Source organism: Malania oleifera, chromosome 13, assembly GCF_029873635.1.
Source record: "Malania oleifera isolate guangnan ecotype guangnan chromosome 13, ASM2987363v1, whole genome shotgun sequence".
In the NCBI taxonomy this organism is placed as follows: Eukaryota; Viridiplantae; Streptophyta; class Magnoliopsida; order Santalales; family Ximeniaceae; genus Malania; species Malania oleifera.
In genome coordinates, this window is record NC_080429.1 from 46,891,754 (window position 1) to 46,906,821 (window position 15,068).

General features: G+C 33.6%; 1 protein-coding gene across 1 annotated transcript; it reads left to right on the plus strand.

The window, feature by feature from the left end:
* The first annotated feature begins 5,473 nt into the window (after nucleotides 1–5,473).
* Nucleotides 5,474–9,868, plus strand: LOC131146343 (WRKY transcription factor 72A-like). The gene is made up of 6 exons (XM_058095906.1): nucleotides 5,474–6,031; nucleotides 6,741–6,824; nucleotides 7,274–7,357; nucleotides 7,499–8,029; nucleotides 8,134–8,247; nucleotides 8,609–9,868. Exons 1-6 carry the CDS (start codon nucleotides 5,897–5,899, stop codon nucleotides 9,524–9,526), a joined length of 1,866 nt encoding a protein of 621 aa, XP_057951889.1. The 5' UTR covers nucleotides 5,474–5,896; the 3' UTR covers nucleotides 9,527–9,868.
* Nucleotides 9,869–15,068: the final 5,200 nt, after the last annotated feature.

Consider the following 15,068-nt stretch of genomic DNA (forward strand, 5'->3'; position numbering starts at 1 on the left):
AATATTTTTGCATAGATGAGTGAAAATAATTTGAATATGTTAAACTTCATCCTAACATAATCATCAAATATTTAGAAAGGCAAAGATCCATCCTATAGGAAGCATATAAATGACTTATATGCATCAATTCGCTTTTTGAATATTGAAGCTCTTCTAAAATCCCTGAACATTATATCCTGCGCTTGAAGCTTTATGATTTGATATGGAATGTTCTTGGGTCATGAACTCTATTATATGCCTTAATACATACTTTCTGATGCATTTATTGCCTATAGGGACGACCATATTAATTAGAATATAGTTGATAAATCATCAGTATGGTTGGTTTAAAGGTTTTAAAATGAACGGCTTATACCACTAAGCAGATTGAAAATGGTCTTTAACTGGTATAAGCAACTTATTGCATTTAAGTTAGAATTCAAATTGATAGGGGGAGCATCTTAAATTAAATTCCTATCTTGTTATGCTCACCAATACATTTAGTTTAGATCTATCTTGAATCAAGTGTGACTTGTGCTTAAATAAAATGATTATATTGAAAATCTTAAGTTTAATCGTGTTGATTTGCCACAGTCATTTGATTTGTCATATGATCTTGCATGTGATTATTAAATTTTTAGGATCATTATGGTTGTGATTTTCTGGTTATATTATAGTATGTGCTTCATTGACAAACTAGAAAATTTATACTTGTTTGTTTTGAATTAAAGTTTCTTTTTCAGCAAGCATATACCCCCATCATTTATTGAAAATTTTAAAGGGATATATTTTTATACATATGTATATATATACATTTGTGAAAGCAATAATTGAACTTATATAGAATTTATTTTATGCCTTCATGACATGTGCTTTCTTTGTAATAAAATTTTAAGTCGTGAAGTTTTTTTTTTTTTTTTAAATTGACTAAGGGTGTTGCATTGCATAACTGATTCATTGATAATACATGAAAATGCATACGAACTAGTTAGATTGTTTGATGCTCAAACCTTCTACCTATTATTATATGCCATATGTTTTAAAATCAAATCTTTTACGGGTCTTATGATATGATTTAAGTTGCTATGGTTTGTGGATAATTTTGGTCTAATCATGTTTATTATGTCATTTTAAATTTGAGTGACCAGTTATATTGTTTGCGTGTTTAATTGCCCTATACTTTGTGAATTCATTTTTAGTTTGCAATGCATAGCTATCATATCTCGTGCATATGGATAGTTATATTTCTATTTTTGTGCTTTGATTTATGTACGGTTTGAGCTGATTGATTGAAATGTGCTATATATCGTTGATTGAAACTCAAATTAGGTCACTTAGATACAAAGTTATGATTGGGAATGGTCTACCTTCAAACGGCAGGCTGCGAAACGTTTTTTAGAAATCCTCCCAATATACCATTTGTATCTAAATGATGTCCTTTGCCTTTTTGCTTGATTGCTTACCCATTTTTGTTGTTGCCAAAAGGGGGAGAAAAGGCAAAATTGGGTACTTTGCTAAATCTAAATTTAATTACCCACTAATAAATTATTTATTTTGAGCTTAAATTGCCTTTACGCATAAAGTCAGGGGAAGCCTTTCTAGGCTGTACCCACTTTTGTATAAAATATTTGTCATCATCAGAAAGGGGAAGATTGTTAACCTAATAGGTCACTCCCAATTTTGATCATGACAAATACTTTATGCAAAGTCACTCCCAGTTTTTATCATGACAAATACTCTTGGTACTGATGGTTGTACTAAGACTTGCATGCAGGTTCACCTTGTGCGCGCATTCGAGCTGAAAGAAATACCTTGATAAGCATACGGTGTTAGTATCAAAAGAATGAAGAATTTTGTGTTGTATTTGTATTTATTATTTCATTTCTTCATTCTGGATGTAATATTGTTATGGACTATATGCTCTACAGCTTGTAATAATTTGCATCATGCATGGTAGGTAGGTATGCTCATACAGACCTTAGTTGGACCTTATGTACCTACGTTTAGTACACAAAGTCCCCAACATCACTTTTCATATCAAGGGAATTAAATTTGGCTAAAATGGACCTTAAATTGAAAAGGTTGAGTGGGTTCGGGCTACCAAACCAAAGCCGTGTAAAATAGGTCGGGCGACCAAACAAGTCAACATGTTGACTTCATGTTTCGGGCACCCGAACCTATTTTGAGCGTATCTCCCTCGGGCACCCGAACCCGTATCAAGTTCCTTTTCAACAACTCGGGCGCCCTAACGATCACGTTCAAAATGGGCTCGGGCGACCGAATTGGCTGGTTCGATTAACTAAACTTGGAGCTAGACACCCGAACCTCTCGAGTTAAAATATTTTTACTGATTATTTTAAAAGGGTAAATGGGGTTAATTTTTGTAAACCTGTTTTAAACTTTTCTAATTATTCCCATTGAGTCCCCAACGGTAAAAAATTCCTCCTTACCTATATATACATGTTCATTTGCAATAATTAGCAAGGATTAACAATTTGATTAAGGTTAAGATTATCTCAAATTCAAAAATCTCTTTTTAGCCTATACTACTCCAAAACACCCATACACTTCATTTTCTTTGATCTTTCAAATGTTGTGAGTATTTCTAAAGTGCTTGTGTCTAATCTAGTATGCTCATACTCTCATTAGATTATATTGATTTTTTTTATTTTATTGAGAGTAGAAGCATCAAATTCTTTCACTGATTTAACTTGATCAATCTTGTGTGGGAAGACTTGGAAGGTTGTGGTTCTTGCATTGTTATAGCAAGACACCTAAGCCTATACTTTTTGTGTGCAAAATCATTTTCAAAACCTGTATTCAAACACTCCTTGTGCTTGGTACATTGATAATATCTTGTTGAGTTTGTTTAAATCAACTAGCTAACATATTTGAAACATTGATTTGATTTTTTGATATTCACATACTATGTTTCAAATCTTGTTTTGATATACACTCTAGATATGGACTGATAATCTATACTTATTTGAGTGTTTAGCACACATTAGAGCACTGAGTATATTTACATATCATTCGTGCTTACAATGTTACTTGAGCTATACTGGTGTACATATCCGCTTATGAAAAAGCATATTTTCATGTACGCAAAATTTATATTGATTGTTGTATTCCAGACGTAGGCCTGAAGAGGGAGGCTATTCCTATTGAATAGTCTCAGATTGGCTTAGACCCGGTTAGGAAAGTTAGGTGCACCATCCTAGTAAGGTGTAGGTAGAGGTCAGCCCCGTTAATTGACCTGGTTGTAAATGCTGCCGCTTCACCTATTGAGTGAGCTTATAGTGTAATCCTTGTGTGGGTGTGCCAAGGCAAGGATGTAGGCATTTTAGCCGAACCTCGATAACATTTCATGTGTATTATTTACTTCTCCGCACTTTATTTTACTGCATGTGTATGTTTTTTTATGGATTGCATAGACTGACCCTATGTTATATAATACTATTGTTAAAATGATTGACCTAGACAATGATTTTTTAAATATCCAATTCACCGGCCCCCCTCTTGGGGTTGCACCAAAGCTAACAAATAGGTTAGTGGCGACTCCCTTGGACTAAATTTTGACCCATTTCTCACCACAAGCATTACCCTTATTCACATAATTAATCTCGAGTAGTCCACCATCCAGTCGAGGTGATTCGAAGATTCAATCGCTAGTTTTGAGAGTTGTTCCCTCCAAGACGTTGTGAGACCCTTCTCTTTTAGTGTAATTGCTTTAATATTGGTATGCTTTTTTTTTTTTAATTTGCTTTAAATTTAGTAATTAAGCACATAATTTTTATTAAATTCAATTCACTTCCTCTATGACTTGCTACTTGTGAGTACTAACTATCATAATTTCTTATTGTTGATCTAAATATAACACCCAATAGGAAGGTTTGTTCAACCCCCACTCCCCCCCCCCCCCCCCCCAAAAAAAAAAAAGAGAAGAAAACAATTACATAAATCAAATAAGCAATGTAATGAAAATAGTATTGCATAAGATTTATAGTGGGTTGACATCTCGGTCTAGGAATTTCTCTTGTCAAATTCTTATAAGTTGATTGAAACTTCATATTCGTATCACAATTGTGACAATGTAATAAAACCTCCATGCTAAACCTAACCAATGATTTCTTAAGTAAGAATAATTGGATCATCAATGAACTTCTTCAATGAATAATAGAACAAAAAAAATTTGTCTTAATTCAGTCAAAAGAAGCATAAGAAAGAATTTGAATATCTTGTATACACAAATTTAACACATGGAAAAAGCATTCACTATAGGGAGAGCTTCTATCTGTAGTGAAGGTCATTGAGCCATAGATTAGCTATCCAACTTCACTTCAAGTAAAATATTGGAACTACTCAGTTAGTAAAACCCCTAGGGCATCATTATACCCTTACTCGATGATATAGCTAGCTAAAGGGTGTTCAATATCCTAATCTTATCTTTTTCTTAGTTTTTCCTTTTCATCTTTGGGATTGTTTTGCCCTCTACCTATCCCAAAAACTTTCATACACAGACTACAATTAACCTTGGGTTCAAAGCCCTAGTACGGAATAGATTTTTTATGCCAATATTCGAAGAGTGATCAACAACTATAATCATTCTCAAATTTCCTTAATCAATCAAAACTTTAAACTTTTTCACTTTAGAATAAAATGATTGAACCAAACAAAGGAAGAGACTTTTTAGTCTAATATCTCATCACTCTTCCCATTTTCTATTAATGAGTTATTAAATGTTTTCAATTGGCTAAGAATAGGCATATGCTATGCCAGCAACAATTGATATCACACACAATTGGGTCAATACCCCAAACAATGCAATTGCTTTGTATTAGAATAATTAGTTAGTAGAGATGAAAAAGAAAACATTGATCAACATAGAACAATTTAAAAAATTTACTAACCAACCAAGCATTTAGTTATCTTAAATGTCACCTCGTTGACTACTGTGATCAAGTTCAGGGCTTAGGTCTTTAATTCAACCCACGTGGGCACATTTGGAACTAAAAAAATTATTGAGAAAAAAATTGAAATGTAAAAGAATACATTTTTTAAAATATTTGATCGTCATTGAAAATAAGAAAGAAAATAAATATATAGAAACTTAATAAACAAAATTTGATTTTACGTATCATTAATATTTAATTTTTCTTAATTTTTAATCATATTAAAATAAAACTTTATTCTTAGTTCACAGGATAAAGAAAAAATACAATAACAAAGTGGATTCTCTTCTTCTTCTTCTTCTTCTTTTCAAACAAAATATTTCATGAAAAAAATATAATAAAAAAGGATCAAATCTTAATTTAATGATGTCATCAACATGGACTAACAGTTAAAAAAAATTACTGTACGTAGTATTACCGTATAGATTAAATACTATCGATAACAAAGCGGCCAGCGGAGAGCGGCGAGAAAAGTTTGACTGGTAATCACCAATTGTCAGTACTGCCCTGTCCATATATGCGACTTTTCACTTTTGACGTTCATTTCATTTCATCCACGAAACTCAATTCAAAGATGCTGTCCGGCCTTCCTTATAGATTCTGAGTTTATTTATTAACACCGGCGATTGCGTCTTGAACATCTCTCTCTCTCTCTCTCTCTGATGTTATCTAATTTTAACGTTGAAGTTGAATTCTTCTAGCTTTTGCACCTCAACTTTAAAACCCAAATTAAAAATGACTTGCTTGTAGAAATATTAGTGGTTTAATGAATTTTTCTAATCGACGAGAGTGCAATTGGGGTGTTGACAATTTTGTGATTGTATGGATGGAGGCGGTGATGGGTTTGAATTTGTTAGATTAAAGGAGTCAAATACTGCAGGCTCTGCTTATAAAAAGGAAGTCCCAGTGCATATGCATGGGTTAATTCCTTGGTAAGAGGGGAAGTTGAAGACTTAACATCAGATATGGAAGCTGCTGCTTTGAGATCGAGATCGGTTCCTGGCGGCCACGACAGAGTCAAAGAAGACAAGAGGGGAGTTCTTCAAGAACATACCAGCAATGATGATCATGGTTGCAAAGACTTAGAGATTCTTGCTAAGGTACTGAAGATTAATTTGTGATATCATTTTCGTTTCAAGCTCATGCATCATCCATTTTTTTTCCCTTCTGTTAATTTCGATATTGAAATGTTTTATTTTTCATCAAAATATTGATGTTATCAATGTTTCACAAAACAAAACAAAAAAAAACCGATAATCATCGTCATCGTCATCGTCATAACGTTGGAGGGATTCTTCCTCTTCGTCCTCGTCACTCCTCGTTGTCATGATCTAGTTTTCAGTTCATCATCATCATCATCGCACATACAGAAAATTTTAATTTCTCGCATCTTTTCAGGGTGAAATATCTATGATTCTTAAAAAGCAGTTTCATTAATCCTATTTGAGAACGCGTGCAATTAATGCATATAACAAATATCTTGAGTCAACTTTTGTTTATTCATGATTTACATTAATTGAGTTCTGAAATTGGACTACTTAATTATCAAGTTGGAAAAGATCATAAATATTGACTATAAAGTGACTTGAAAGTTTTCTAGCTTGAACTTGAATCTTTCTCCTTGTTTATTTCTGAGATTTTTTTTAGAATTAGTGGCTGCCATAATGTTTGAAAAGTCTATCTATTTTAGACGTCAAAATTTTATGAAATTTTAACTATAATGAAATGTTTTACATATTTAAATACTAATATGAAAGTTTGTTCCATTCATAGGCTGGTCGAATTAATTAATCACTGATGCATGTCCAGGTTCCAAGTGCAAGAAAAGAGGATGAGGATAAGCTGAATCGATCTTATTCACAAAAGCACAAGGATTTAGGCAGAAGCAAAGAGGTAAATTGAGAAAGATTAACTACTTAATTTGATAATATCTCCATTTGGATATTTTCTAGCCAAATTTCACACGCCTTGTCCATTAAAACCTGTAATTAATTTTCCTTCATATATATGTACACATGCACTAGTTATTACCAACCTTCTATGCTTAAAAGAAGCAAAATTATTTTCGAAAGTAAAAACTTGATTTCAAAACACAAACTATACTCATCAATGGTCACCAACTACAAGTAATTGCTTATTGATGTGTTTATTTTTTATATTCTGGCTATAAATATAGGTAATATGTTGGCTTGGTGATGTTACAGTTCAAAAATTTATATTAGCTGGTTAATAAGATTTTGACCATCCCTAGCTACATAAATCTTCCAATTTTCTCTTTCATATATATAATCTCAATCGATTAAATTTTTATTTCATCGTAAAACCATTTGTTGCTTAAACAGGCAGTAGCCATAGCTAAGATAGACAAGTCATATGTGGAACCAAACTCATCCAGAGCTTCTTTATCTTCAACTCAGAAGGATGAGGTTAGTAGTGTTTTAACTAGTCTTCTTAAAAATACTACTAAGATTATATATTATGCAGCAGTTTTTTTTTATGATTATTTTCCCCACAATATAAATTTGGTACTTACCAATTCACTTAGCTTGCTTACTTTTTTGCCCCAGGATGACCAACTTGAATCTGCTAGGGCTGAAATGGGTGAGGTGAGGGAAGAAAATCAAAGGCTAAAGATATACTTAGATCGAATTATGCAGGATTATGAAGCCCTTCAAATGCAATTCTATGACATTGTTCAACAAGAAGCGAAGAAGTCTATGCGTACTACTAATACTAGTCAAGAAATAATAGAAGAGCCCGAGCTTGTTTCCCTTAGCCTTGGAAGAATGTCCAATGATTCAAAAATGAATGAAAAGAGCAAAATATATGGCATAAAGACAGAAGATGCTCTACAAGTCAAAGAAGGATTGGCTTTAGGTTTGGATTGCAAATACGAAGCAACTGCTGCAACTAAACGTCCTTCCCCTAATCCAAGTCTTGAGAATAGCTTTGATGAACCGAAAGAAGATGCAGGAGAGACTTGGACTCCAAGTAAAGTTCTAAAGACAACAAGAGGTGGAGATGATGAAATCTCACAACAAACCCATGTGAGCAAGAAAGCAAGGGTTTCTGTCAGAGCCAGATGCGATACCCCAACTGTAAGTATCCATTCGATATATTTCAAATAGACTGTTATACATCTTGATCAATTTAAATCTAATACAGGATTAAGTTGACAAAAATAAAGCATTGTTTTATGCAGATGAATGATGGATGCCAGTGGAGAAAATATGGACAGAAGATTGCAAAAGGAAACCCATGCCCTAGAGCATACTACCGTTGCACAGTTGCACCATCCTGCCCAGTTAGAAAACAGGTATCAACAACTTGCTAGCTATTTGAAGTGAGCTACACCACATGTTGTTATGATTTCATAAAGCGTACCTCGTTCCCTAAAGTTTTAATTACAATATTTTAACATTGAAGCTTTATATTGGTACCATATCAAGTGCCAATAAAACTAGAAGGAGCGAGTGCAATTTAATGAAATTTACTTCTTTAATTTACTTGAACTAATTTTATGCTGATTAAGTTTTAAGCACAATTAATTTAGATATATACAAATCTTAACTTAAATTGCACTTAATAATTATTAATTTATTTAATTGCCGTTTGTTGCTTAAATACATAATTCAATATTCCTTAGTTTTCACTAATATTTCCTCACAAATTTGCAGGTGCAAAGATGTGCTGAAGACATGTCGGTCTTGATCACGACCTATGAAGGAACACACAGCCACCCGCTTCCAATTTCAGCCACTGCCATGGCTTCCACCACTTCAGCAGCAGCACGCATGCTCATGTCTGGCTCATCCACCTCCCAACCAGGCCTCACCCAACCCACAGACCACCTCCACGGCTTCAGCTTTTACCTCACAGACAACACCAAATCAAAGCAATGCTTCATTCCCAACTCCTCCTCATTCTTATCTTCTCCTTCTCACCCAACCATCACTCTTGACCTCACCTCAACCCCATCCTCTTCTTCCTCCTCATTTCGCTTCAATCGATCATTATCTTCAACCTTCCCTCCAAGATATTCCCCCTCAAGTCTCAACTTCACTTCTTCAGAGTCCAACACACCCACGATATCCACATGGGCTGGCGGCCTCGTCGGCTATGGCACCCAACCCTACAACAACAGCCACATGGGGTCCTCTAGCTTTGGCATCGGACAAACACAAGAGAGTTTCAATTTCTACCAGTCTTTCTTGCAGAAGAATAACCCAGCTCATCATTCTCAGCAGTCTTTGCCTGATAACACTATTGCAGCTGCAACCAAGGCTATCACTTCAGACCCGACTTTCCAGTCGGCTTTGGCCACTGCTCTTTCGTTGATAATCGGAGGCAACAGTGAGGTTCACGGAAGCCATGGTGCGGGAGAAAGTTTTGTGCAGAAGCTGAAGTGGGCTGACCAGTTTCTTCAGTCGAATCCAAAGGGAAGTGACTGTGCGCCTAGCTACTTAAACGGAACGGGTTCAGGCACCAGTTCTCAACCAGCAGGAAGCTTGACGTTTCTACCACCTCCATTGCCATTTTCTTCCTCCAAGAGTGCATCTGCTTCTTCTAATGATAACAGAGATCATAACAATTGAGATTATGAATGCCAAGCCGTTATGGTGGTGTGCATGGAGGTGGCTGATGTATGGCGACTAAGAGAAGGTGAAAGTACAAGTGTGTTTTGTTAATTGTTTTTGGTGACGATTTGTTTATATAAATTTTTATATGTAGATAAATATGGTATGACTGAACAATTAAGAGTATCCATTAAGCTTGATATCAACTTTTATTTTTGTTAAATAAATGTATAGTCTTCAAATTTTATCACTTAATTTTTAGTGAAATAACCAAGTTGTTGTTTGATGAAATGTTCTTTATATGTAATGACCCCATAGCCCCTGTTAATAAAATATTTCAAAAAAGCTTCTCAAAGAAAAGCATGTATGTGCCAGTATGTGAGTGTGCATGCAGTAGAGTATGTCCATATATGTATGTGCAATCTTTGTATACTCACTCTCAACATTTATGGATTGTTGGTACAATTTATATCCCAAAGGATATGTCCCACATGAATGATATGTGTCCCACATATAGGATATGTGTCCCATATGATAAGGATATGAATTAATGGTTGTATGGGTTAACTAAAGTTTAACTTATTTAATATAAGAAATTAATGGTGGAAGTTTGAAGAGATTCCTATGCATAAATATATATAGATATATATATATATATATATATATATATATATATATATATATATATAATATTAGCTACTATTATGGGGAGTAGCGATGAAGGCATGCTATACATCAAACTAAGTTCTAAGGATAGGAAAAGAAAGTTAAAGAAGAGAAAGGAAAAACTAAGCTCATAAACTCTAAGGGTTAGCTACATGGTGATGTTAGCTGCAAAGAAAAGATAGGAAGAAAGGAATTGTCCTCTTTTTGCCTCTCCTTCTCTAATCATCAGGAGATCACATAGATCTGGTGAAGAAAGGAAAGAGAAAGAGGAAAAGTGGGAGAAACAATTTCTTTGAATTCTCCGGGTGTTCTTATCGATAGGTTCAATATGGCCGATTTCGGTATATAAAGTTTATAGTTTGTGATTTATTTATTTTTCACATAAAGGTTATTAATGTGAAGTTCATGATAATTGAAGATCCTTGACTGCAGTATATTAATGAAAATTTTCCTAAAAAAAAAACTAATAGCATCTAAAAATTTTCTTACACGTGGTATTAGAGTCAGGTTGAAATTATCATGATCTACCTTTCATGATAAAGATCTGATAAAGATCATTTCTTTTAACCTCTTACAATCTTATTATGGGTTCATGTGAAAGTTTATGTTCATGATATTTTCTATAATCGAACTAAAGAATTCATATGATAAATGATTTCTAAAAATATATGTGATATTTGATGGATTTATGGGATTTTTGTTGGTCTGAAAATTTTCTTACATGTGGATCGTTGACGGTTTTCCCATGTATAGTGATATTAAAGTAGGGCTACTGAATGATATGCATGCAAATAATTTTATTATAACTTGATTAATAATGGAACACTCACATGTTATGCATGCATAAGTTAGAGAATTTTACATGAAGGTAAGTTAGTAAAATTCTTATATTGGGGAATTGATTATCTGTTGTAAATTATGGATAAATTTTGTTGAATAAGGAATCAATTAATGTTTCTATTATGGTTAGCATGTTGTCGCCAAAGTGATCTTACTGAGAAAAGTTGTAAACGTTGATTGAAATATAATATGGCAAAGAATAATAACAGAATGGTTATTTGAATATTATGGCTGGTCCAAAGGTGCACCAACTTTCAAATAATCATTGATTTAATCAGGATAATTGAAAAATGATAGTGAGATTAGGATGTCTTCCCAAAGGTGACGGACCAATTAAACTTTATAAGGTTATCAGTTATGCTTGAATGAATGAAAATTACCAGTAAGTGTAAGGATTAGTATATTGCATAAGTTGATCCAAAGATTTAACGCAATTTACTAATGAAATGTTCTAAACTCAAAGCATTAATGTAGTGAGCATTTTGTGTTATTGCAGTGTCTGTTCCTGTTTCATTGCATTCGCTGGCTGCTTCTGTTCTAATCTTGAATGGAACAAATTTCTCTTACTGGAATGAGCAGATTTAGTTTCACCTTGATGTTCTGGATCTAGACTTATCTCTACGAATGGATAAACTGACTGCTATTACTGAAACCAGCAGTTCAGAACAGTGAGCTTTATATAAGTCATGGGAAAATTTGAACAGATTAAGTATGATCTTTATGCGAATTTGTATAGAAAATAATATTAAATCAATACCCCCTCAACTAGATAGTGCAAAGGAATATCTTAAGGCAGTGGAGGATAGATTTCATTCAGCTAATAAGTCCATTGCATGAAGGTTGATGGCTGAACTAACCACAATGAAATTTGATGACAACAAAGAAATGAATGAACTTGTCCTTGAAAATGGTGAAATCAGTGGGAGTGATATATCACGAAATGTGATCATTAAAGAAATTCAGGTTCCTATACCGATATTTAGACCTTTAATAGATATTGTTGTTACTTTAGTTGTTGAAATGCATGACAACACTGAACAACAATCTAATGATGTATCACTTCATAATGAAAATGTCACCATTGAGCCAATTACAAAACAATCACAAGAAATAGCATTAAGGAGATCTCAAAGAGTAAGGAAACCAACTTTTTATGATGATTATTTAGTATATCTGCAAGAAGCTAATTATGATTTAGGAACTAGTAAGGATCCGGTTACGTTTTCACAAGCCATTAAAAGTGATAATTCTAAAAAATGGATCAATGCCATAAATGATGAGTTGAAATCTATGTAACAAAATAAAGTTTGGGACATCATTGATTTTCCTAATGGGTTTAAAACAGTTGGGTGTAAATGGGTTTTTAAGACCAAACACGACTGTAATGGCAACATTGAACGATATAAAATTATACTTGTAGCAAAGGATTTCACTCAAAGGGAAGGTGTTGATTATAAAGAGACGTTTTCTTCTGTGTCTAAAAAGGACTCTCTTAGAATCATAATGGCTTTGGTGGCTCATTTTTATTTAGAGTTGCACCAAATGGATGTGAAAACTGCCTTTCTAAATGGGAATTTAGATGAAGAGGTATATATATATATTCTTGAAGGTTTAATGATTAAAGGAAAGGAGCACATGGTTTGCAAATTAAAGAAATCAATATATGGACTCAAACAAGCTTCTAGGAAATGGTATTTTAAGTTTTATGATACCATCACGATCTTTGGTTTTAAAGAAAACACTGTTGATTAGTGTATATATCTAAAGGTCAATGGGAGCAAGTTTATCATTCTGACTCTATATGTTTATGATATTTTACTTGCCAGCAATGATCTTGGCTTATTGAATGATGCCAAGAGATTTCTTTGTATGAACTTTGAAATGAAAGATATGGGTGAGGCAACTTATGTGATTGGAATTGAAATATTTCGGGATAGATCACTTGGACTGTAAGGGTTGTCTCGAAAAGGATATATTAATAAAGTTCTGAAAAGATTTCATATGGCTGATTGTAAACCAACTCCTGCTCCTATTTCTAAAGGGGACAAGTTCAGTGTAAAAGATTGTCCACAGAATGAATTCGAAAAGAAAAGTATGGAAAATATTCCTTTGGCATCTGTTGTTGGGAGTTTGATGTATGTGTAGACTTGTACGAGACTATATAACAATTTTGCAGTTGGGATGCTCGGGAGGTACCAAAGTAATCCCAAAATGGAGCATTGGAAAGTTGCAAAGAAAGTCTTGAGGTACTTAAAAGGAACCAAACAATGTATGCTCACATATAGGAGAACAAATCAGTTGGAGGTGGTTGGCTACTCCGACTCAAATTTTGCTGGATGCATTAATAGTCATAAGTCAATGTATGGCTATTTGTTCCTATTAACTGGAGGAGCAATATCGTGGAAAAGCTTCAAACAAACTATCATAGCAGCATCTACTATGGAAGTTGAATTTGTGGCGTGCTTTGAGGTTACGATTCAGGCTTTGTGGTTGCAAAACTTTATCTTAGGGCTTGGGATTGTCGACAGTATAGTCAAGCCACTGAGAATTTATTTTGATAACTTCGCAGCAATCTTTTTCTCCAAAAACAAAAAATACTCTAATGACGCTAAGCATATGGAGCTCAAGCATTTGGCTATTAAAGAGGAAGTTCAGAAACAGACAGTGTTTATAGAACATATAAGAACTGAGCTCATGATAGCAGACGAAGGGATTGACACCAAAGGAATTTAAAGAACATGCTGATCACATGGGTATTTGTTGTAATCCTTGATGTATGATAGTGAATCTTTATGTTTTGTTCTATAACATGTATAATGATATCAATAAAAGTGTTTCTGAACATTATTTTTGTTTACCATCAATCATGTGATTATGGAGATGGTTTACTGTTAAATAGAAATGGTCTTTGACAAAGACATTAGAGGGACGGTATGGTAACTTCCTATTATGGATCATAGTTAAGTGGTTTATTAGTATTGTGGTACATGGAAGGGAAGATGTCGCTCTAATGATATTTACCGCCATGACTCGTACTAATGGGTTGCTTAATTATGATATTATGGTAATCTAATTGAAAAGTATAAATAAGCTAATGTTTTGTGCACATTATGGTTATTTGTTAACCCATATTAATATCATTCATATGGGCCAAATGGGAGAATGTAGGATTTATATCCCAAAGGATATGTCTCACATGAATGATATGGGTCCCACATATAGGGTATGTGTCCCATATGATAAGGATATGAATTAATGGTTGTGTGGGTTAACTAAAGGGTTAGCTTATTTAATATGAGAAATTAATGGTGGAAGTTTGAAGAGATTTATATATATATATATATATATATATATATATATATATGATACTATTATGGGGATTAGCTATAAGGGCATGTTATACATCAAGTTAAGCTCTACGGGTAGGAAAAGAGAGTTAAAGAAGAGAAAGGAAAAGAAAAGCTCATAAGCTCTAAGGGTTAGCTACATGGTGGTGTTAGCTGCAAAGAAGACATAGGAAGAAAGAAATCATACTTTCTCTGCCTCTACTTCTCTAATCATCAGGAGGTCCCATAAATCTGGTGAAGGAAGGAAAAAGAAAGAGAAAAAGTGGGAGATACGATTTCTTCAAATTCTCCGGGTGTTCTTCTCGATAAGTTCGATATGGCTGATTCTGGTATGTAAAGTTTATAGTTTGTGATTTATTTCTTTTTCATATAAAGGTTATTGATGTGAAGTTCATGATAATTGAAGATCCTTGACTGCGGTATATTTATGAAAATTTTCCTAAAAAAAAAATAGCATCTAAAAATTTTCTTACATTTTAATCTGATGGCTTGAAGAAGATGACTATTCAAACATGTGTTTGTGTTTTATCATGCACTTTATAAATTCATGGAATCATCACTAACTTTTTTTGTCTAGATATAGTTGAGTTCACTTAATTGATCTTTAGCTAATCCTAGAATTCAATAAATCAATAGTCTATAGTATACATTCCAAAGTCGTGTTTGGGAATTGAGTTAAGTGACGGGAAGGTACTGTTAAAGCTTGA